Source organism: Marmota marmota, unplaced genomic scaffold (assembly GCF_001458135.2).
Source record: "Marmota marmota marmota unplaced genomic scaffold, marMar, whole genome shotgun sequence".
In the NCBI taxonomy this organism is placed as follows: domain Eukaryota; kingdom Metazoa; phylum Chordata; class Mammalia; order Rodentia; family Sciuridae; genus Marmota; species Marmota marmota.
Window position 1 is genome coordinate 16,701,642 of NW_026000019.1, and position 23,201 is coordinate 16,724,842.

The following is a 23,201-nucleotide window of genomic DNA, read 5'->3' on the forward strand; positions in this document are numbered from 1 at the left end:
GCTAGCTCTGATGGATGTCTTGATTTGGCTTCCAGTTCTTCTACTTACTCAAAGGGTGAACAATTGACATGCAGAATTTTAAAATTTTAATCATTAAATTAGATATGAAATATCTTTGAATATCTTGTATTTTTAATCCACTTATTATCATTGTTCATTTTTCTTATTATTGTAAAGTCAGTCCCTGTTGTACTAACTCATTAGTTCCCAGATTTTCAATTCTGTGAATATTTCAGTGAAATTGGTACAGGTGTATTAAAATAGTTGAAATCATGATCTAGAGTGTATGTGTTTCAGTCTATTAAATAATTCTCATTAACATCATTATAAGTATATTCTTACTGGTGTTGTATATTATATGCTATTTAAGCTTTATTTATGTTTCACATCTGGGATGATGGGGTGAAAAGGGTTAAAGAAATACAACGTAGTGTTTTCTTAAAGACTAACTCCCCATTTGCATTTTAACATTGAAACTTACAGCTGTGAGTTTTATTTGTTTGTTTTTGATAATTCTTCATTCCTCCAATTTGCTATTAATTTCCAGTTTTCTAGAAATCATTTGCCAAATGTACAGTTAATTTGTGAATATGGTAATACCAGTGTGGTTTGGTTTAGGCCTTTTTTTCTTTTTCTTTAATCTGCAGCAACTGGAACAGATCCAGAAGGAACTAAGTGTTTTGGAAGAGGATATTAAAAGAGTGGAAGTAAGATATCAAGAATTTTTCAGATCTCTAGAAAATTTTCAGTTTTATGAAATGATCGCTTTTCCTTTGTATTGCCATAGTAAATTTATGGGACTGGTCTTAATTATAAAGAAAGTAACAAATATTACTTATTATTACATATCTATTATCTGCAGTTCCAGTATTCTGGAAACTTTTTAAATAAACATAGTTTACTTATAGAATCTGTTGGAAGATTCTTGTAAAGTTTATAGGCTGCCATGATGTAAAGTTATTGCTTTTGCTGTGTTTAAATTTAGTATGTTTTTAAAATTATTCACATAATTCTTTTGCTGATGTATAGATCATATTAAAGGATATGGATTCAATGTTTAGTAGATGTTTAGTGTATCATGTGACATTCTCAATTTGCTATATTTATGGTACTTGTTTGGATGTATGCTTGACCTAAGCCTGAGTTAGCCAAAAATAATTCTACCCATGCATTTTAGTGGTGACTTCAAATATGCTGTTTTTTCATTAATCAAATGTAGCACATAAAAAAGGAGGCTAGTTGTCAAAATGATTCTGAGACATAATTTATGTGATAATCATTGATCAAGAGGCCTTTTCCTGGCTTAATGATCAAAAATTAGAATTTAATGCATTGTTAAACACAGCTAATATTTTAATCAAGAAGAGTGTTAACTTTTCTTACTTTTGTAGAAATATTTTAAAGTAGAGAATTGCACAACCTGGGTTTTTTTTTTTTTTGTACTTTAAAGTCTTGAAACTTGCCATCATATTTATCCTAATATGTATCACTAGGTCATCACCTGGATGGATGATTAGCTGTTTCACTGTTCTCATAGTGTGCTGCATGTTTTCTTTCAAATATGTAGTTTTGCTTTGTCCATCTTGGCTTTATTATGGATGAACAATGTTATTAGAGAATTCATAGCTCTTTAATAATATGTACTACAGAAAAGATTGGCCTTTCATTTTCAGATTATTTTTACTTTGGTATTCTGTGGAGAGGAATCGTTGGGAAATAAGAATGTTGAGACAAAAAGAGACTGATGAAAACCCAGGATTAAAAAGGAATATGTCAGGCTGGAGCTGTAGCTTAGTGGTAGACTGCTTGCCTAGCAGCATGAGGCCCTGGGTTCAAGCCTCAGCACCACATAAATGTAAACAAATAAAATAAAGGCATAAAAAATAGCATTATTTTTTCATTGATATATTATAATTTTACATCATAGTGGGATTTGTTGTTGTATATTTGTACATGAATGCAATATAACAATATAATTTGGTTCCCAGTAGCCTATTTTTTTTATTTATACATTTTCTGTCTGGAGTATCTGTTTTAATTCAAATAATTGTACTTTCAGGAAATGAGTGGCTTATATTCTCCTGTCAGTGAAGATAGCACAGTGCCTCAATTTGAAGCTCCTTCTCCATCACACAGGTACAAAGTGCACATGCGATATTAGTCTTGGGATAGTTTTAAATGCAATGAGCTAAATCCCTAAGAAATTACTTTTGATCAGGATCTAGAAGTGAGACTTGGATGGCCCATCTTTTCTCTTAATGCTTTGGATTTTCATTTTAGGAATAATCAGTGACTAGAATATTATAATATTTTGAGTTTACAATTGTATTAAATTTTGGTGAATTTCTTAAAATAATGTTTTATATGTCTTGTGAATTAAAGTCAGAAGACATTCAAAATCTAAATTTTGAAATATGAAATGGTAGTATTGGGGGGAAATGTGTTAAGAACCTTGAAGTTTTTTCCTAACATTGAATGTTTTGGGGTGATCACTTTCCCTAGATTCAAAATAAGGGCAGTAGATAGATATGTTAGTTTGTGTCTCCCTAGTATTTTCTTATAACTTCCTGTTATTTCCTTATAACTTCCTGTTATTTAATTTAATTAAGTCTTCATTTCTGTATATTCTGGTAGAGTAGGAATTATATTTGTTTTGTCATGACTGTCTCCCTGGATTTTAGAATGATACTTAGCTTAATTTAGTTGTTTATAAAATAAAATGCATGAATATGATTTCTTCTAGTTTTAAAATTCTATTTGATGAAATATATACTACTAAATTTTGAATTTTTGTGCTTGAAGTTTTCAAACAAGAGCAATTTTACATGAAGTAAGTCACTTGATTTATTATTTTATTAGTCCATTAGGATAATAATGGTCCAATGGAAACTTTCCAAAAAAAATTGTTTTTGGGTAACATGTGGATTATCAGGAAATCTAAATGCTAGTACAGTGAATTACATTAATGTTCAAAACATCAGTTCAGGAATACTATTATGGGTTGAATTTGGTGCAGTATGTGGTGAAAAAGGTGCAGGGGATATTTTAATTTAGGAGCATTCTTAAAAAGTTTTATATTTTCCCCTAGTATGGAGAATCCTTAGGAGTTTTAGTTGATTTCATGGTCACCATAACTGTGTAATTAATTCAGCTGATTTTCCACCAGATTTAATTTTTTTTTAAAACATTCTTAAGACTAGGCCTGTAGGAATACTGCTTTCAAGTGTGCCGTTCACTTTCTGATACATAGGAGCTTTGATAACGGTATATTTTATGAGTATACGGTGAAGCAAAACTTGTTGTGTCACAAAACAATGTTATATTTCTTTTGTTTATTTTTGTCTGTTGTGTTCAGGCCTTTGCTACTCAATCTGTTATTTGCTACTGATTGTTGGATTTTATGGACATATGACAACAGTATATTCACTGAATTGCTCTATTTATGGAATATCTCAAATGGGTTAAACACTGTTCTAGATGTTGAATCTAGCTGACAAAAGCCCTATTCTTTGGACATTTTGAGATATGCATATAGTGGGAGGTTTGGGGAGACACTAAACAAGCACATATGTAACCTGGTAGTGGTACATACAATGGAAACTTAGAAGAAATGGTAGACTTGTTGGGGGTTTGCAAGTGGATTTTCTTTCAGTTTGATAGATGGACTTACCTTAGGACATGACATTTAAGCCAGTACATGCAGGAAAGTATAAGTATGATGGAAAGTCATTGGATAGTGTTGTGCAGGGTCTGGTTTAGATTTTTAAAATGTTTATTTTATTTACTGTGTGAAAGATAGAGAAAACATTATCTGTATTTTTCCCAACTCTGGGCCATTGGAAATAGGGAGTAAAGTTAGGAAGCACTGCAAAAGTCCAGAAAAAGGTAAATGATAATTTGGATTAGGATTTTATTAGTGCAGGAGATAAGAGTAGTTAGTTAGTTGAATTATAAGATAAAGTAGCAGATATTGTAAAAGATATAAAATTTTATAAGGTCTATGAAATATTGAGAGAATTGCTAAAGTTATTTGAAAAATTGTTGTCAAATGAAATTTAGGCTTAGTTATATTGGTTTACAGTTAAAGAAGGGCAAATAGACAATATTTTCTTTAAAAGAGTGTTTTGATATTTAAGCAGTTGATTCTAATATCACTCAGTGATTGAGATAGGTACTTGAGAATATGAAGTCACCCTTAAATACTCTTGTATATATGACCCTTAAGATAAGAGAGGAACTCATTGCTGTCAAAAATGTTAGACTAATTTCTTCATTTTTAAGAAACGGCATTCAGTTGCAATTATATTAACCCTTTTTCTTTCATACAGATAAGAATTATTACTTAAATAACTAGATAGCTTATGTATATATTCCTCTCTAAAAAAGTTTTGATCTCTTTTTTTTTTTTTTTTTTTTTTAAAGCAGAATTACTTTTAAAAGCCCTTTTCTAGATTAATTTTTCTATAATGAGGACCTTTTTATGTCAGGTCATTGACTCCCTTAGATAGATTCTGGGTTTATGTTTAAACTATGTATGTAAATGAAATGAAAAACAGAAACCAAATAGTGGAAACCTTTGCCTGCCCTAATTTGAGTAGCCTAATTGTCATATCCTGTCTTATGGTCTTCCTACTGCTGTTAGATATCTGTATCACATGGAGTCTAGCAATGGTCTTTTCACCTGTCCTCTAACACATTATTGCCAGAAATAGGAACTTGTTTGCCTGCTTGAAATCTTTCAGTTGTTATTTATTATATAAGTTGTTTGAGATCTTTTTTATATAAACCTACATGTATACTTTATATAATCATTTGATCTCTATTTTACAATTTTTTTTGTACTTTAAAATTGAGTGTAGCTGAGTACAGTGGTGCACACCAATGATCTCAGCTACTTGGGAGGCTGAGGCAGGAGAATTGTAAGTTTGAGGTCAGCTTGGTCAATTTTGTAAGACTCTGCTGCAAAAATGTAAAGGACCTGGGGATGTAGTTCAGAGGTAAAGAGCCCTTGGGTTTAATCCCTGGTAACATGAGGGAAAAAAACAAAAAAAGTCAGTTGAATTCAATTCTCAAAGCACGATGTCAAGGTAAGCCAGGCATGATGGCACAGGACTGTAATCCCAGCAATTTAGGGAGTCTGAGACAGGAGGACGCAAGTTCAAGGCCAGCCTCAGCAACTAAATGAGACTCTGTGTTAAAATAAAAAATAAAAGGGCTAGGAATATAGCTCAGTGCCCCTGGGTTCAACCCCAGTACCAAAAAAGAAAGGGTGAAAAAAGCCGTGGGTATTTTTGCTGATACTGCGTATTTTTTTTTGCCAAGAAACCTCTCCTGGATTAATTTAATGGATTCATATACTGAGTAGTTTCTCCCTCATAAAGCTCTTCTCCTCTTCCTCCAAGTATCCAACCAAGAGTGAAATCTTCTCTATTCTTTTTATAGGTCCATCTAAAAAATGAGGGAAGGGGTAAGGGGAGCAGGGGATAATATTAACCACTTAAAAAAATCCTGCTTTTTTGTTCTGTTTCTGTAGTAATGTGTTAGTTTGTGTATATTTTCCATGCTTTATGGTACTCTTGTGAATATTGGATTTTTCTTATACTTGTACATTTTTATGTGAACCTTTATACATAACAGAAATTTAAAAATATTTTTGAACAAATATATACTTAGAATGACACTTAATTTTTATGGTTTATGACATTTTGATTGAAACATGACCTGTAGTATACTTAATAAATAAACTAATTACTTTTATCTTATTAAAAAAAACTGTCAGCTAAGCTTCGTTGGGGAGGAGAGAGGGTGAGTTTATAACTATTTCCTTGATAAAATCATTTGAATTGGTTTTAATCATCCTTGCCAAATTTTCCATATTAGAATTGATTCAAACCACAAAGATTTTTCCTCGAAGGGCCTTTAAAATCTGCTTTAGATTTTGATGAATGGTCTTCATGATTGTATAAAGTACAGTTAACCTTTTTTTGTTAACTATTGTTAAGTTGTATGTGGTCATATAATGAGTAATTTAGAGACCAGTAGGCAGGTCTCGAAATTTACCTGTTGCAAAGTGGAATTGATCCCTTTATTGGAGAGAGTGATTACAAGCATACATGTCCTCTCCTTTCTTCTAGGGGATTAATATTCCAGCACTTAAAAACTTTTTAGCTCATTTAAATAATATAGTGAAACTTTCTGTCATTTTATTTCTGGCAAATATGAGGACAATGTAAATTTTAATTAAAACATTTTTCCCTCAGTTTTTAATAGATGTAAATGGTGTGGGCTCTATCTGGATTAACAGAAATGGATTTCAGACCCTTGGAATATTTAGTTTATAGGTGTAAATGAATACGAAGCAAAGCTAAGTAGCTTATTACTAAACCTGTGAAGCCAGAAGCATAATATAAACCTGACCTTGGTTCTTGTATTAGCTGGAAGTATGGTGGAATGAGAAACATTCACATGTTTCCTTAGAACTTAAATCCTATTCAAAGTCATTACCCCAGTATTTTTGTTTGTAAATTTCTATGTTCTTCACATCAATGTGATTTCTGTTTTAGGAAAAACTGTTTGGTAAATGCTTTATTCTTTGTCTTTGACCTAAACAAATACTTCAGAATTGTCCATTATTAGTCTGTTCCCTATGTTTTTGGAACTTCAGAGAACTTGGTTTGAAGATAATGTGTTAGTTGAATTTTTTTAATCTGGTTCAGCTGGATTTGCTTTAGTATAATCCATACAGTCACTGGAAGTAATTTTTATCCTGTTTCCGTAAGATAAAATAGTAAGTAAATGCAATATAAATACAAGTAGTAAAGATTTTCTGATCCTTAATCTCTCATTTTAAAAATGATTTTACTGATAGAAATTTGCTATTGATTTAAATCTTTGGAAGCGGGGGAAGACCTACATCAGTCAAAGTTCCGAATTGCTTTGTAAAGGTTTCTGTGGGAGAGAAAGAGATTTATAAATAAAATATAAGTGAGACTTTTGTGTAATTTAATTTTATTAATTGTTCTGTCAAACATTTTGATACTTTTCACTAGTGTTTCTATTATTTTGGCAAAGGCCCAGATGAAACAAATTATAGGGATAACACAAGGGAAAAGCAAAGAGTCACTTTATGTATGCTAGGATATATTTAACAAATATTAAAACCGTATATGTAGAAGAATAACCGAAATTCTTGTGAATTTATGTGTTTTATAATTTCAATAAATTAATGTCATTCAAGAAGCTGAATAATTGCATAATGGCTTCTGGACTAGGTGGAAGAATGCCCCCTTTTTAGCTTACACACATGGCTGTGTTCAGTTATACTTTCCTCCAGACATTAGAATACAGTATATCTGTGAATGTGGGGACTTGGGGATGGCTGTTTGGTACATTGGATGAAAAGTGAGCCATCTTTTCTTTTGTACATGTTGGATCTTCTATTGGATTATATCACCCATGATCAATAGTGGTATTTACAACTCCTTTTTCACGTGTAATGCTTATATGAACTTGGTGTTTTTTGGCAATTATTACTGGTTTAACTGCTTTATTTCACTGGGAAAGATAATTTTTTAAAGACATAGAATCTGAAATGTTTTTATGATAAAATCTAACTAAATTCTTATAAATTTGTCACTTTATTAATTGTGCATTTTAAGTAGATTTTACTCTATAACCATAAATGTATTTTTATATAACCTTTATTTTCCTTACCTAAGAAAGGAAGATTGTTAACAATAGCAGAAATTTTCTGTATGTGAGCTGGTATTTTTTTTCCAAATTTCCAAGGTTAGAGTTAGATGATCACATATTTTAAGACACCTCAGCTACACTTGCCTGGGGGACTTTTGAACATCAGTTGTGTTTTGCAGTATTTTAATGAAGTGTACCTGTGATGTTTGAGTAGTACTAAAACCAGTTGATTGTTGCATTTTGTATTATTCTGCCTTACTATGACTTTATACCTTGCTAAGGAGTTAAACTTAACGTAAGTTAAGCTTAAATGCAATGCATTTTAAATAAACTATAACAAAACAAAAATACAAAGAGAAGAAACTTTTCAGATAATGATAGAGAGGGTATTCTTTGCATATCTGTAATTTCTCAGTAAAATTTCTAGGTCATAGAAATACAACAAGCTATGTAAACCTTGAAACAGTATAATTTTCTTTATTTAGAATATTTGAAGAACTTATTTACAGTCAGGCAGCCAGTATTTGGGGCGTATCAAGTATATATAAACACTGTTAGATTCCAATATGTAGTTGTGAATATGGAAGACCCTACTCTACTCCATGATTACACACATAGTCTTAGGATTGAAAATAAGGTATGATGGTTAATAGAATATTCTGTTTTAAATATGGTATAATGTGGACTTTTAAAAGTATGAGCATTTAAATTCCATCAAAATGCATTTAATTCTATTGATTTACAGGCATTTCAGGATTTTGATAACAGCCCTTTGGGTTCTTGTTGTAAACTGTAATTGTCACTGCTTGAGGAAGATAGTAATAGTTCATTTAAATTTTGGAAAATGGGGTCCTAAAGAGTCCAAATTCCAGTGTCTTTTAGTGTCAAGGAAGACCTCTGTTTGAAATGCAGATTTTTTAACCTTATTACCAAATATTAATTGAGATGGATCCTACAGATTCAAATGCAGGCCTGGGGGTGTGGGATAGATAATACTTTAGAAAATATGGAAAATTGTTTTAGTTGATTCTGAATATGCCTGTATTGTTGACATGTTTTTAAATAAGTCTCTAAATCACATGCTTATTTTCCTTTTTATAAAACCTCACATATTCAACAATAAAGTTTTATAAATCTCTTCAGTATGTTTTATCATTTTTAAAGGATGGGATAAAGATTTCTATTTCTTTTCTTTTTGTGTTAATTTACACATTCCTTCATAATGTCTTTAAAATAACTCAAATTTCTGGAGGTTAGTCTCTTCAAGGCAACCAAATTTTATATATTTACAATTGTTTCCTGTAGGATTCAATTCACTCCTATACTGTGATTAGATCTTGTTCTTTGACTTTTGGCCTTTTCAGGTTAGAGTCATAAGAAACTCTCAGGCCTTTGATTATTATATCTTGATCCTGAGATGTTAGGAATGGGAGGGGCTAGGGAAACCAAAACTATACACAGTAATATTGGTTTAGATATAAAGACAACTGTATACAAACATAAAATTTCACCTGCTGTCACCATTTTCCATTTCTGCAATTTACTGTCTCTTCCCTACCCAGTTCCCACCATATTTTCCCCATTCTTCTGATCCCCCAACCTTTGAATCTTTTCTTATTGTTTTGGAATACTTTCTCTAACTTCTTTACTTTTAATACCTTTTTCTGAGGTTATTTCAGATAATGGACTTTTTTTTATAATTCTAAAAGCTGTAGCAACTGTATCACCTGCTAATTAAAAATTTCTCTGGGAATTGCAAATAAATTATAATCTATTCCAACTCATTGGAAGGTAATGATAGTATATAAATTAGTCAAATACAGCATTTTGTGTAACAAACTTTTCACTAATTTCTTTGGAGGTAGATGAATCTGGTGAGCCTTATTTTTGCTTTTGAACTTATATGAAGCAAAATTGTTTACTTAAAAAGGCAGTAAAGCAATAAACTCAGAGCAATTTTATCTTTCAGAAAATTACCATCTATTTGCCTTTTATATTTTCTAGTACTAAATTTCTCCCTAAGGAGAATTTCTTACAAGAAAATTTTAAAATAGTTACCCTTTTGTTCTTCATTGTAACTGCAAGGTGATTGTAGAATAACAAACATTTTGAAAGGCAGTACAGATATTAACTTTCATAGTTCCGTTATGCATTAGGTAACTGCAACTCTTCCTAACCATGAATTAATTAAAAGAGGACAGGAGATTACTAGGGAAAATTCTTTGCTGCAGTTCCAAAACATCTTGCATCAAAATCAGGAAGTCTTTACTAGAAATACTGTTCTAGAAGAGAACTCTATTGACAGAAGTTGCAGCGGGTGGTTGGAGTAATATTGTAGCTGTCTATTTTGTACTGTTCTGTAATTTACATGCATTGTTTCATATAATACTCAAAACAAATTCTGTGTGATAAGTTTTATTATTTTTAATTTTATACATTGGAAGACTCAAAAGAGATGAATTAATTTGCCCACTACCCAGTGATATAACTGATTTTCTAATTCAGGTGTCCTTTCTTAAAGCTTCTAAAGCCTTGGTGAATGAGTGGATTGTGGAAGTCATTCCAGAGTTGAGAAGAAGATAAATAATAGAAACTCCCATTTGAATTGTTAAGAAGGAAGACAAAGGTCACCCTGGCAATTTCAGTATAAGGATTCTGGAATTAAATAAAATATACATGAGGTTTGGGTTTGAATTTTATTTCCACAAGTTCTTGCCAATTTGACCTTCATAAAGTTTGTTAATGTAAACTTCAGTTTAGAAAGGATAGTAGTACTTGAGTTGATTGATAAATTGTGCTAATTGAAGAAATGAGAATAATGTCTGGCACATAGCAAAAACTGAGGGGCTGCTGCTGCTATTATTAACAGTTGATAGATTAGTCACAATGATTTGGGGTTATTTGTTTGACTTTGTGTTAATTGTTAAAGGGTATGTGGAATAAAGAAGGAGAAAATGAACATGAATGCTCATTTTTCATATCTGTGGAGGTATCTACAAAATTGAGTCTACACTAATTTTAGTTATTAGTAAATGAGACTCACCACTAATTTGAATCTAGTTCAATAATTTAAATGAAGAGTGTTGGAACAGAACAGAACTTTTCTGTCGTCCCATATGGTTTATTAAGTATAGAAGTTTATTTTTTCTCTTTCTTAGATTTATAGTAAAAAACAAATTCCAAGTCTTAATCTCTTTTGTATACTTGGCATTTTTTGGTTTATTTAATACCCTTATTAATTTAAAAATCCTATATTTATAATGTTAATGTTCAGCCTCAATGTACTTTATTTTGCTTATCAATTTAAAAAATCATCTTTATGATTTAATTAGCTAATGTGGTGTATACTGAAAGTTTCGGTCTGAATTCACCAAACCTGTTGTTTTTATGAAGAGCGAACCACTACTTTTTCTTAGATACCGCTTCATTATAGGAACACTTTATATGTGAAATTGACTTAACAATTTGTCTTCTAATTATGAAGTATAGTTTTGCTTTTGGAATAAATAATTATATAAATGCCAGTAGGTGAGTGACATCTAGTTACTACATAACTGTGAGTTTTTTTGTTTTTTTTTTTAATCTGAGGTTAACAGCTGCAGTGTTTTTATTTATGCTTTTAGAGAAACTTCTCATCCTCCCAAATGAGAATATTATCTTATTTTCTTACTTTATTATATCTTAATATGTTTACCTTATTTTATTTTCCTCATCAATTTTAGTTAATATACTGACAGTGTTTTCTACCTTACCACTTTTGGTGCCCTCACTACATTTTTATAGCTTTTATAACCTTTTTGATATTTACTTGAAACAATTAATGATTCTGTTTCATATTAATAGGTTGCTGCTTTTCAGTTTTCTAAAATATTACCATGAAATGGGTGGTCTAATGTAGGATTTTCCCACTCTTCAATTAGAGAATATAAAGTACCTGGGAATATGGCATAGTTGCTCATACTTTGATGATGTATTTAATATTTAAGACCTATATTTTCAATATCCCCAAAATATATTTGAAATGTGTTATTTCCCTGTATGACTGATGTATCAGTAACATTGCTGAGGCATGTAGTCGAAGAATTCTCACAAAGCCATTTAAAAAAAAATTGTAGCTAACAGCTGTTCTTTTGGCCTCTAAATATGTACCTATGTAATCAATGTTACACAAATCCTAGGGAACTGGGCTTCATTTGAAAAAGGAAAAGAGAGATTTCTTAGTACTTCCCTTTTCTCATGTGTTTCCGTAATAGGCCCTATATGAGTTAGACCAAAAATAACATTTGATTTTGGCATATGAGTGTATAATTCTACAGGCAACATTCATTTGGCTGTATTCTTCCCTTTCCTCCTCCTCCTCAATCTTCTTCTGCTTCCTCCTCTTCCTCTTTTTTTTAATTTTAAACAGACACAACACTTTTTTTATGCCTTTATTTTATTTATTCATTTTTATGTGGTGCTAAGGATCAAACCCAGTGCCTCGCACAATGCTATGCAAGTGCTCTACCACTGAGCCACAACCCCAGCCCTGTCTCTTCCTCTTTTTCCTCCTCTCCTTTTTTTTCCTTCTTTCTTGAAAAGAAATTCAATACAAGTGTGCATGAATTCTTGATAGTGTAAAGGCTTTTTCTTGGATAGTTGAATTTTACTCTAGGAATAGTTAAGAACACAATTAATTAAGACCTATATAATAACATATGCTGCTTGACTACTGTGAAAGACTGTTTTATATGATTTATCATATTTTTGGAATGGTGAGGTTTTATGTTTTTGTTAATATAAGCTAAAGTTCATCAAATATTTACCATATTTTAGCATTGTTCTGAGAAATCTACATACATAACCTCATTTAAATATTGTAATTTTTTGACATATATTTGTCATTTAATCAGTGAAATAGCATGGCATGGTGTTGAATGCCTGTAATCTCAGCTATTGAGGAGGCTGAGGCAGAATTGGGAATTCTAGATCAGATGAGCAAGTTAGGAAGACTGTGTCTCAAAATAAAGGACTTGGTTCCTTTCCTAGTACTGAAAATGAGTGAATGAATGAATGATAGAGAAACTAATGGTGAAATAAGATTAATAACTTAAAAAATAAAAATTCTTAAAAATGATTTATAACTTAGAGTCAGATTATTAACCACAAAGGAGTGACACTGAAACTCTGCATTCCTCAAAAGTACCTCTCAAAGTTACACCTTTGAGATTATTTCTGTACTTAAGTAATTATTTCTGTACTTAAGTGATTTTTGAGCATTTTTGTGGAGACATTTAAATTAGTATCTTCAATTGGTTATATTTTGTTAGGGTAGACAAGAAAATAAATGTTTATTGTAAAAATAATAGTATAAAAATATAAATATCAGTTTATCATTGTTGTATATGTGTAGATAATTTTTAATTGTTGCTAGTTTCTATGGACCATCATTTTATATAAAGATGGGAGGGATATAGGAGTAGAGAAATGATAAGTTTGAAATGGTAAACTTGAGGAAGAACAAGATAGTGTGGGCTTCTAGAGATTTTTTAGGGTACATTTTTAGGAAAATGTATACATAATATAACCAAATAAAAAGAATGGATGTAGAAAACGGACTATGCTTGACCAGGAGAGAGGAAACTAGTGTATAGGTTTTGGGTTACGAAAGATTTTTGCTAGTTTACATTTACTCCATTTCATAGTTTTCTTTCCTGTTAGGCTTTGCCATAACATTTTGGGGCTGGAAACATAAAATTGAAGTACCTAGTCCCCACTCATCTCAAATGAGTGATTGTAAGGTAATTTGTCCAGGAACACACAGCTTTTTAGTGGATAGCACCGTCTGTTAAACATAGCTTTTATGTTGCATGCTTATTCTCTTTTCCCAATACTGTATAAATCCTCTTTTCCTTAAGGTTCCAAACTATTTATTAACCTATCTGATAACGAAATAGAGACAAATATAAATCTGTATGGATACCTTCCATGCGATTATTTTTGATTGACATTTTTGGTGTTTATGTTAAATTACTTAATTATTTGCTGATTTTATGTTTGTGGATTTGTATTCGATGTCTAGGTAAATAATGGCAATAAATGTTTTCTTAGACATTAGCAATTTTGGATTTATATATGATGAATTTTAGATCACTTTTTCTGTTGCCAAAATAATGTAAATACTGAAATCACATTTTTCTTTCTTCATTTTGCAGTAGTATTATTGATTCCACAGAATACAGCCAACCTCCAGGTTTCAGTGGCAGCTCTCAGGTAAACTATATATTTAACAGTACGTTTTAGTGGTACCATGAGTATAATCATCTAAGTTGTAAAATCATAGATTAGTTTACTGAAATGTCCTGTCATAAAGATGTGCATTTCAAATGCAAATCTGTGGCTTGGAGTGGACTTGGATAACTCTGATGTATAATAGTAGAATGACCTGTTGAGTTATTGTCAATGATAAAGAGTCTTTTTAAAAATATTGTTTTAACTTGCTGATAATATCAGACCTTTAGAGAAAGAAAATACTTTAGGAGGAAGTTATAAAAAATCAGGGCATTGTTTGTCTTAGAGATATGAAAGTTATAATCTATTAATTATTCAACATTGTATTGAAACATTAGCTTTTTATGATATTTGGACTACAGGCTTTAGTAAAAGAGACACTTAACTTCATGTCTTTAATTATAATTGACTTTTGCTTTCTATACCTTTGACTTGGGTATACTGATATTTGTCATACTTATTTTTTGAGTTCTGATTGTTTTTGTACTTCAAATGCTGAAAACTTCAGATTTAGAGAAAGGTAACAAGAATATAAAAAGAATTTCTTTATATTCTTCACATAGATTGTCCAAAAGTCCCTCTTTTACATAGATGTGCATATGATTTTTTTTCTCTAGATTATTTGAGTAAGGCACAGGCATCTATTCCTTTATGCTTAAATACTTCAGTGTATGTTTCCTTTTTTTTTTTAAAAAAAAAGGATATTGTCATATGAATGCAGTACTCTATACAGTCTTATAATTTGAGAGGTTAGCAGGGATATAGCACTATCATCTAATCCCTAAATCTTATTCATATTTAATGATTTATCCTAATATGAAATGTTTTTAATTCACATTCATTTGTATATTCACTTTATGTGAAAAAAAAAATGCAGTTTTTTAATGTGAAAAGTAAATTCTTTTGATCACATCTTTTTTCTTTTCGTAAACTTGGATGATCACTTCTACTACTTTTTCTATTTTTCCTGACTACCAGTATTACCTTTATTGATTTTTTTGTGACTTTTCTGTATATCCTTTATTGCCTTCATGTACGTGCTTGCATTTGTTCTGTTTGTTTGTAGTAAATTCATACATTGGTTTGTATCTCTTTCCAACCATTAAAACATCAGATTTATGTATATTTATAAAACAGTGGGATATTTCAGGAGAAATTTTAAATCCTTAACTTGAAATATGCTGTAAGAACTTGAGAAAAAGTAGTCCCTCCATCTGGAAACTGACTTGGCATTCATAGCTAGGCATTTATATTCTCCTTTTGAACATAATTTCACAGAACATCAACATTCAGACACAGCCATTATGTGACTTTGATAAAGTGAAATGAAAAATAAGATTACTCCATAAACTTGTTTAAGCATAGAAAAAAGTAAGGTCACCAGAAACCACAAAAAATACCAAACATACCCCAGTCCTGAGTAGTATGAGTGATTGGCTACTTCTTTATCAGATATGACTTTAGCCTCACTCTTTTCTTCTGTCCTAAATAAGGCTTATTGTGATACTGAAAGATAGTTAGTCCCACATGGCAGTATCCAATCTAGAGCAAAGCCCCATTTTCTTGAGCACTCCTACAAATTATATAGTGTGTTCTTAAATTCTGTAAGTTGTTTCTAACACCCTCTTATTGAGACATCTCTTACTGAACCATAATGCGTTGTCTTTTTTGTAGTGAGTAGTAAATCAAACTTGTTCGACTACAAGAGTGTTCTTTTTGGTCTTTGGCTAGAAAGCATTGGAAAACTATACATAGAGAAATAAGAAAAGGTTTTCATTGTTACTATTTATGTAACATTGTTCTGAAACTTCCAGTAAATTCCATTACCTAGCAAAACGTAAAAGTGGAATCTAGAGGAAAAAGAAAAACATTAAGAATATAGAAAAACATTAAGAATATACGATGGTTGGACTTTGTGGTTTTTGACTTCACAATTGGTGTGAAAGCAGTATTCATTCAGTAGAAACCAGACTTCGAATTTTGAATTTAGACCTTTTCCTAGATAGCCATATGCTGTATATCTGTCTTGTGATGGTAAGCAGCCAACTGTAGCTCCCAGCTAGAGAAGCCGTCAGTAATGTCAGCAACCAATACTCTGCTGTGTATTGTGGTGCTTAGCTATGATGTTCAGTGGGTTAGATGTATTCAATGCATTTTTTAGTTAAAATGTTTTCATTTTATACTTTATTAGGGCATAACTCCATAGTAGTGAAAGAACATTTACAATATTTTACAGAATATTAACATATTGTATAGCTGTACTTACTAATATATGGTATGTGACAGAGACAGTGTGTTAATCTCTTCCTAATTTTCATCTACAAGGAACCCCATTGATATATAGCTATCTCTATTGATTTAAAAAAGAGAAAAAGAAGTCCTTAAGGAGTGCTGCCTAATCTATGAGTGCTGTATGCAGAGTAAATGTGGTTGTAGGGATTGAACAGTCTACATATCCTAGGAGAATCCAATCTTAGCATCTATTAAAGGACAGGGCAGTTGCTGAAGAGTAAATCCTACTAGTATTTCTGTAGTATGGAGCTGATATAACACATTTCACTGAATGCCTTACCTTTCATGTCTGGCTAGCTCTGTATGAGACAGAGATAAAATAAATTGGTACAAAAAGTATTGAAAAGAGGAATAGTTAAGGATAAACTTAGCAAATATAAGCTAAAGAACATAACAAAATCAAAATTGTATTGACCAAAATAGAACTTCAGGATAAAACAAAAGAAAACAAAAAGTTATAATTTTCACATTTATAAAAGACATATATTCCCCCCAGAGTAGTAGTAATACAGTCATCTATCAGTATTTGGCAGGGGCTTAGTTCCAGGACACCCCCTCCCCTGCAGTAACAAAATCTGTGTATGCTCAAGGACCTTACATAAAAAGGTATAGTGTTTGATATAACCTGTGCACATCCTCCTGTATACTTCAAATCATCTTTAGATTATTTTAAATGCCTAATTCAGCATGAATGCTGTATAAATAGTTGTAACAGTGTATTGTTTAGGGAATAATGACAAGACAAAACTCTGTACATGTTGGGTACAGGTGCACATTTTTTTCAGAATATTTTGTAACTGCCGATGCCGATGTAGAATCTGCTTATATGGGGGGGGGGGGGCTTATTGTACTCTGTTATAAAAGATTGGAATTTGTATGAAGTGAAAATTGTTAGAAAAGAATTTGGTAACACTTATTTTACAGTTACTTTTATAGATACTTCATGTGTGTTAAATGTTTTAATTTTCACTATTACCTTATAAGCATTGTTTTTTTATTTTACTGAGAAGGAAACTAGAGCACCAAGGAGTGAAGGAGGTTGGCTAAGGCGATATAACCAGTAAGAGGAGGAAGCTTAGATTTTTAAACCAGGTATTATAACTTCAGAGCATGTACTTTTAAATATTACTTTATTCAATCATTAGATTTTTTTTTTTTTTTTGAGTGAAACAAGGTTAGTTTAAAAAAGCACTTGTATCAACTTTATACTTTTCATCAAAGGATGCACATTATTTAGTTCTTAGAGCACTTAGAAGAATGGATTGGTTGTAAAAATAGGATAAATGTGATAATAAACAAATAGAAACAGGTTGACAGATAATTTGTAAGAGTAAAGACTTTTCTGAATACCTTTGTGTCAGAGTCATTCCAGATATAAACACTCAAAAAATTATGCCAGTGAGAAAATGTTACACATCAAAATTAATGAAATAAAATTAGAATTGTACTATAACTTCAGAGCACTAAATGCTTTTGTTTTAGGTAAGAATGAAAATAAGGCTGGGGTTATAGCTCAGCAGTAGAGCACTTGCCTAGCACATGTGAAGCCCTGGGTTCAATCCTCACACCACATAAAAAAATAAATAAATAAAACAAAGGTATTGTGTCCAACTACAACTAAAATATAAATTTTTTTTAAAAAAGAATGAAAATAAATGAACTAGGCATTCACTTCAGGAGACTACATTATCATGAGATAGCAAATATAGAAAATAAATTTAATAAAAGAGCTCATATGCAGTATAAATCAAAATTAGCTATTGTCATGATGCAAAATAGATTAAAATAAAGTGCAAATGCATACTAATAAAAATAGAGGTCTTAATGAAATGGGTAATTTTCAAAAACTATTAAAATAGATTAAGTCAATTGTAGGACAGTGTGGATAGACTAATAATCATAATGCTAAACATGATGCCAATTAGACATTAAAAATAATGTTTGATAGTTAAAATTGCATTGAAAAAAATGTTTCTCAAAAATTGAAATTAAAACACAGATTTTATATAGATATTTTATACTTTTGAATTTCTATAATTGCCTGTTGATTTTGCTTTAAATTTTTATATGATCATAGTACATTTAACAAAATTAGGAAATTAACATTAGTAAAAACATCATGAGAGAATTTTAAGTTTTTTTGACACAATCATCAAAATATTTATTCACTTTATGATAAATATAAAAATCCACTTTTTAAAGAATATATTCAAATACCTTATTTATTGACACTGATAAAATGACATCAATTACAAGGAACATTCTTTTTTTAAAAATTTATTTCTTACATACATGACAATAGTAGAATGCATTACATTCATAATTATGCATTCACAGCACAGTTTTTCATAACTCTCAAATTATGCCATTATACGTGAGCTCTCTTATTTTTTTTCATTACAATTCTTAATACACCGTTATACCACAGTTTATCATATTTCTGTTTGTATATAAGGTAAGTTGACACCAAATTCACATCTTCATATATGAATTTTGTATAATGATGTCTCCTTCCACCATCCTTGCTATTCCCCTTCTCCCTCCCTTTCTTTCCCACCCCTGTTCCCTATCTAGAGGTAATCTTCCTCCCATGCTCTCCCTCCCTACCCCATTTTGAGTCACACCCCTTATATCAGAGAAAACATTTGGCATTTGTTTTTTTGAAATTGGCTAACTTCACTTAGCATAATCTTCTCTAATGCCATCCATTTCCCAGCAAATGCCATGATCTTATTCTTTTTTAGTGCTGAGTAATATTCCATTGTGTATAAATGCCACATTTTTTAAATCCATTCATCCACTGGAGGACATCTAGGTTGGCTCCACAGTTTAGCTATTGTGAATTGTGCTGCTAAAAACATTGATGTGGCTGTGTCCCTATAGTATGCTGTTTTTAGGTCCTTTGGGTATAGTTCGAGAAGAGGAATAGCTGGGTCAAATGTGGTTCCATTCCCAGCTTTCCAAGGAATCTCCATACTGCTTTCCAAATTGGCTGCACTAATTTGCAGTCCCACCAGCAGTGTATGAGTGTGCCCTTTCCCCCGAATCCTCGCCAGCACTTGTTGTTGTTTGTCTTCCTAATAGCTGCCATTCTTACTGGAGTGAGATGGAATCTTAGAGTAGTTTTGATTTACATTTCTCTGATTGCTAGAGATGATGAGTATTTTTTCGTATATTTGTTGATTCGTTGTATATCCTCTTTGAGAAGTGTCTGTTCAGTTCCTTGGCCCATTTATTGATTGGATTATTTGGGTTTTTTTGTGTGTGTGTGTATGTGTGTGTGCTTATCTTGTTGAGCTCTTTATATATCCTAGAGATTAGTGCTCTATCTGATGTATGAGGGGTAAAAATTTGTTCCCAGGATGTAGGCTTTCTGTTCACCTCACAGATTATTTCTTTTGCTGAGAAAAAACTTTTTAGTTTGAATCTGTCCCATGTGTTGATTCTTGGTTTTAATTCTTGTGCTATAGGTATCTTATTAAGGAAGTTGAGGCCTAGCCCCGCGTGATGAAAATTAGGGCCTGCTTTTTCTTCTATTAGATGCAGAGTCTCTGATTTAATTCTTAGATCCTTGATGCATTTTGAGTTATCTTTTGTGCATGATGAGAGATAGGGATTCAATTTCATTTTGTTGGATATGGATTTCCAGTTTTCCCAGCACCATTTGTTGAAGATGCTATTCTTTATCCAGTGCATGCTTTTGGCACCTTTGTCTAATATAAGACAGTTGTAATTTTGTGGGTTAGTCTCTGTGTCCTCTATTCTGTACCATTGGTCTACCAGCCTGTTTTGGTGCCAGTACCATGCTGTTTTTGTTATTATTGCTCTGTAGTATAGTTTAAGGTCTGGTATAGCGATATCACCTGTTTCACTCTTCCTGCTTAGAATTGCTTTAGCTATTCTGGGTCTCTTATTTTTCCAGATGAATTTCATGATTGCTTTTTGCATTTCTATGAGGAATGCCATTGGGATTTTGATTGGAATTGCATTGAACCTATATAGTACTTTTGGTAGTATGGTCCTTTTAATAATATTAAATTTTTGAAATTTATATTTTTAGCAGTTTTATTACTGCTGTCCTCTCTAGGAAAAGGAATATATATTTTATTTTCTGGCCCAGGACATATTTAGAATTACATGTTACATTTATTTGTCATGTATTTTTCAATTCCTTTGAACTGGTATAATTTCTCAATCTTTCATGACATTGACATTTTTGATAATTTACTTTTAGGATGTCCCTTTATGGTATGTTTTAGTGTGTATTATGGCTGTGCCCCCCTGGCCCCATAGCTTTGCCTTTTCAGTGTTTTGCAGAGTATTCCTTCCTGTTTGTATTTTCATATGAGCATTAATATTACTGTATTCAGATCCATGAAGAAATCTCTTGGGATTTTTATTGGAACTGCCTGTAACTTATAAATTATCATGAGAAGAATTGATTAATTTATGATTATTGAAGTGAGTCTAGGTTTGCTCATTTCTTCATGTTCATTCCTCCGTATTTTTGAATGTTAATTGAAAATTCGCTTTTAAAAATAAGTTTTAAAAATTACATTTCTTTGGAATAAATTATAGATTTAAATGCAGTTATGAGAAACATTTTGGAGCCATTTCCCAGGTACCTTCACATCTCCCCAGGAGTAACATGTTAACACAGTCTAAAATTGGGTTGTGGGGAGCCATATATTTGTTCTACAGTGAGGGCAGAGAATGGCAGCACCTCATGGCTTGAATTTATGTGTAAGCAAGCTTACATAGGAGCAAAGAGAAAGAGACAGGAAGGGTAGAGCCAAGCTTGCTCTTTTTATAGTAACCCTCGGGAAGAACTGCAGGGGTCACTGGGAACTACTTCACTTCCCCAGTGACTGAGGAACTTCTCACTAGTTCTGCCTCCCAAAGATTTCACCACTCCCACCAGCACAGCCTAGGCACACTTTGACCACAATGGACCACGGGGGTACTGACCTTATATTCAAACTATAGCAGAGGACATGAAGCAAATTAGGAAGTGTTCTTTTTATGAAAGAGTTTGTATAAGATAAGTATTATTGCTTTCTTGAATATTTGATAGAATTACTGAGTGAATCTCTTTGGACCATAGAGCTAGGTGTGGAATTCAGTGGTTTGGAAAGTGTTCATACTGTCTCTGAATGTCAGTACCCTCCCAACACCTCAATATCTTCATCAACCCAGAAACTCACCTGGTCTTTTTGCTGAGTTTTTATAGAGCTGAATGTATGTTTTATATTTTGTTTTTCTCTTTTTAAAATATTCATCCTACTTAGATATACTTAAGAATATTTTTACTTCTTTAGTATTGGAGATTGAACCCAGGGTCACTTGCATTCTAAGCAAAGTGCTCTACCATTGAGCTACATCCCCAGCCCTTTTTATTTTTAATTTTTTTTTAAATTTTGAGTCTTCTTAAAGTTGCCCAGGCTGTCCTTGAATTGGTGATCCTCCTGTGTCATGTTCTGAAGTTGCTGAGATTATATGTGTGTGCCACCATCCCTGGCTTAGATCTTTTCTTATAAACATTTAAAGCTATAATTTTTCTCTCTAAGCACTGATATAGTTGTGTCCCATGAATTTTGGTGTGCCATTTTTTTTTTCATTATCCTTGATTTTAAAATATTTTCTAATTCCCTATATTTGCTTATTTTAGCTTTGACCCATGCATAGTGTAGAAATGTGTTTTGATTTCCAGATATTTGGATTTTTTTTAAATTGTGCTGTGATCTGAAAGCATACTCTTTATTATTTCAGTATCATTAGGTTTATCAAAAGTCATTTTAATTTTCTGAGTAGTTTTTGTGAATACTATATACATTTGAAAATAATGTTTTTCAATTGTTGGGTTTACTGGTGTATGTTTGGGTCAAAGTAGTGGGTAGTTTATACAGATCAAGTATTTAGTGCTTTTATTTTCTGAGGATATTAAAATTTTCTGCTGTCATTGCTTTAGTGTCTTTTGATTCTTCATGTACAATTTATGTAGATGTAATATATGTAACTGTTATAGCATAAAGAATGCAAGCAATGGGAAGATATGCACAATTCTTTTGGGGGGGCGGGTACTAGGGATTGAACTCAGGGGCACTCAACCACTGAACCACATCCTCATCCCTCTTTTGAATTTTATTAGAGACAGGGTCTTACTGAGTTGCTTAGCACCTCACCATTGCTGAGGCTGGCTTTGAACTCGTGATCCTCCTGTCTCAGCCTCCCAAGCTGCTGGGATTACAGGCGTGAACCATATCGCCCAGCATATATGTACAATTCTAAACCTAGAGATTCTACATTTTGATGAAGTTTGCAAAATTAACTCATGTGTATATTCAAAGATACAGATTTAAGCCAACTAATTTACAATTAATATGGTTAATTTTTACCACTTTATTAAGGGCATTCTTTGTGAAACTGACTTATAAGTTGTATATGTATATATGATTTAACTTTTTATTGTGGTGAAGAATGCAGTATCAACTAAGTGGTGTTTGTTGCTGTTGCCTTGATTTGTGGTAAGAGGCCCTCAGTTTCATACTGACCTTTGTTTCACATCACAAATATAAGCACAAGCACAATAAAAATGGCACATATCATCTTACTATTTTTATGAATATTGTTTTAATGTCACAAATACTCTAAAAAGATCTCAGAGAATTCAGTCTTTGGAAATTATATGACAATCCTTATTTTTAATTCTCCAGTTTTTTTCCTTTAAAGCTAATCTTTATATCTGTTTGTTTGAAAATAGGAGCAAGTGTTTCAGTTAATTTATTTTAATACTTTGCACTTGCTACTTGAACTTATAAAGATTACTTACCATATAAATAATTATAATTAGTGTTTAATTCAGTGTTAACTTATTAAATCAACTTGATATTTGTATATTAGGAAATTTTCAAATTTCAGTTAAATGTACATTTTATGCTTCATTTGGA

General features: G+C 31.7%; 1 protein-coding gene across 8 annotated transcripts in view; it reads left to right on the forward strand.

Annotated features, from left to right (window-relative positions):
• The window catches only part of Cop1 (COP1 E3 ubiquitin ligase), a 165,054-nt gene that overhangs the window by 52,932 nt on the left and 88,921 nt on the right, over positions 1–23,201 (forward strand). For all 8 annotated transcript variants that reach the window (XM_015491783.2, XM_015491786.2, XM_015491781.2 and 5 more), the window contains 3 exons: positions 648–707; positions 2,060–2,136; positions 13,887–13,944. In XM_015491783.2, the coding sequence (XP_015347269.1) occupies positions 648–707; positions 2,060–2,136; positions 13,887–13,944 (195 nt within the window). The remainder of the gene's footprint in view (positions 1–647; positions 708–2,059; positions 2,137–13,886; positions 13,945–23,201) is intronic.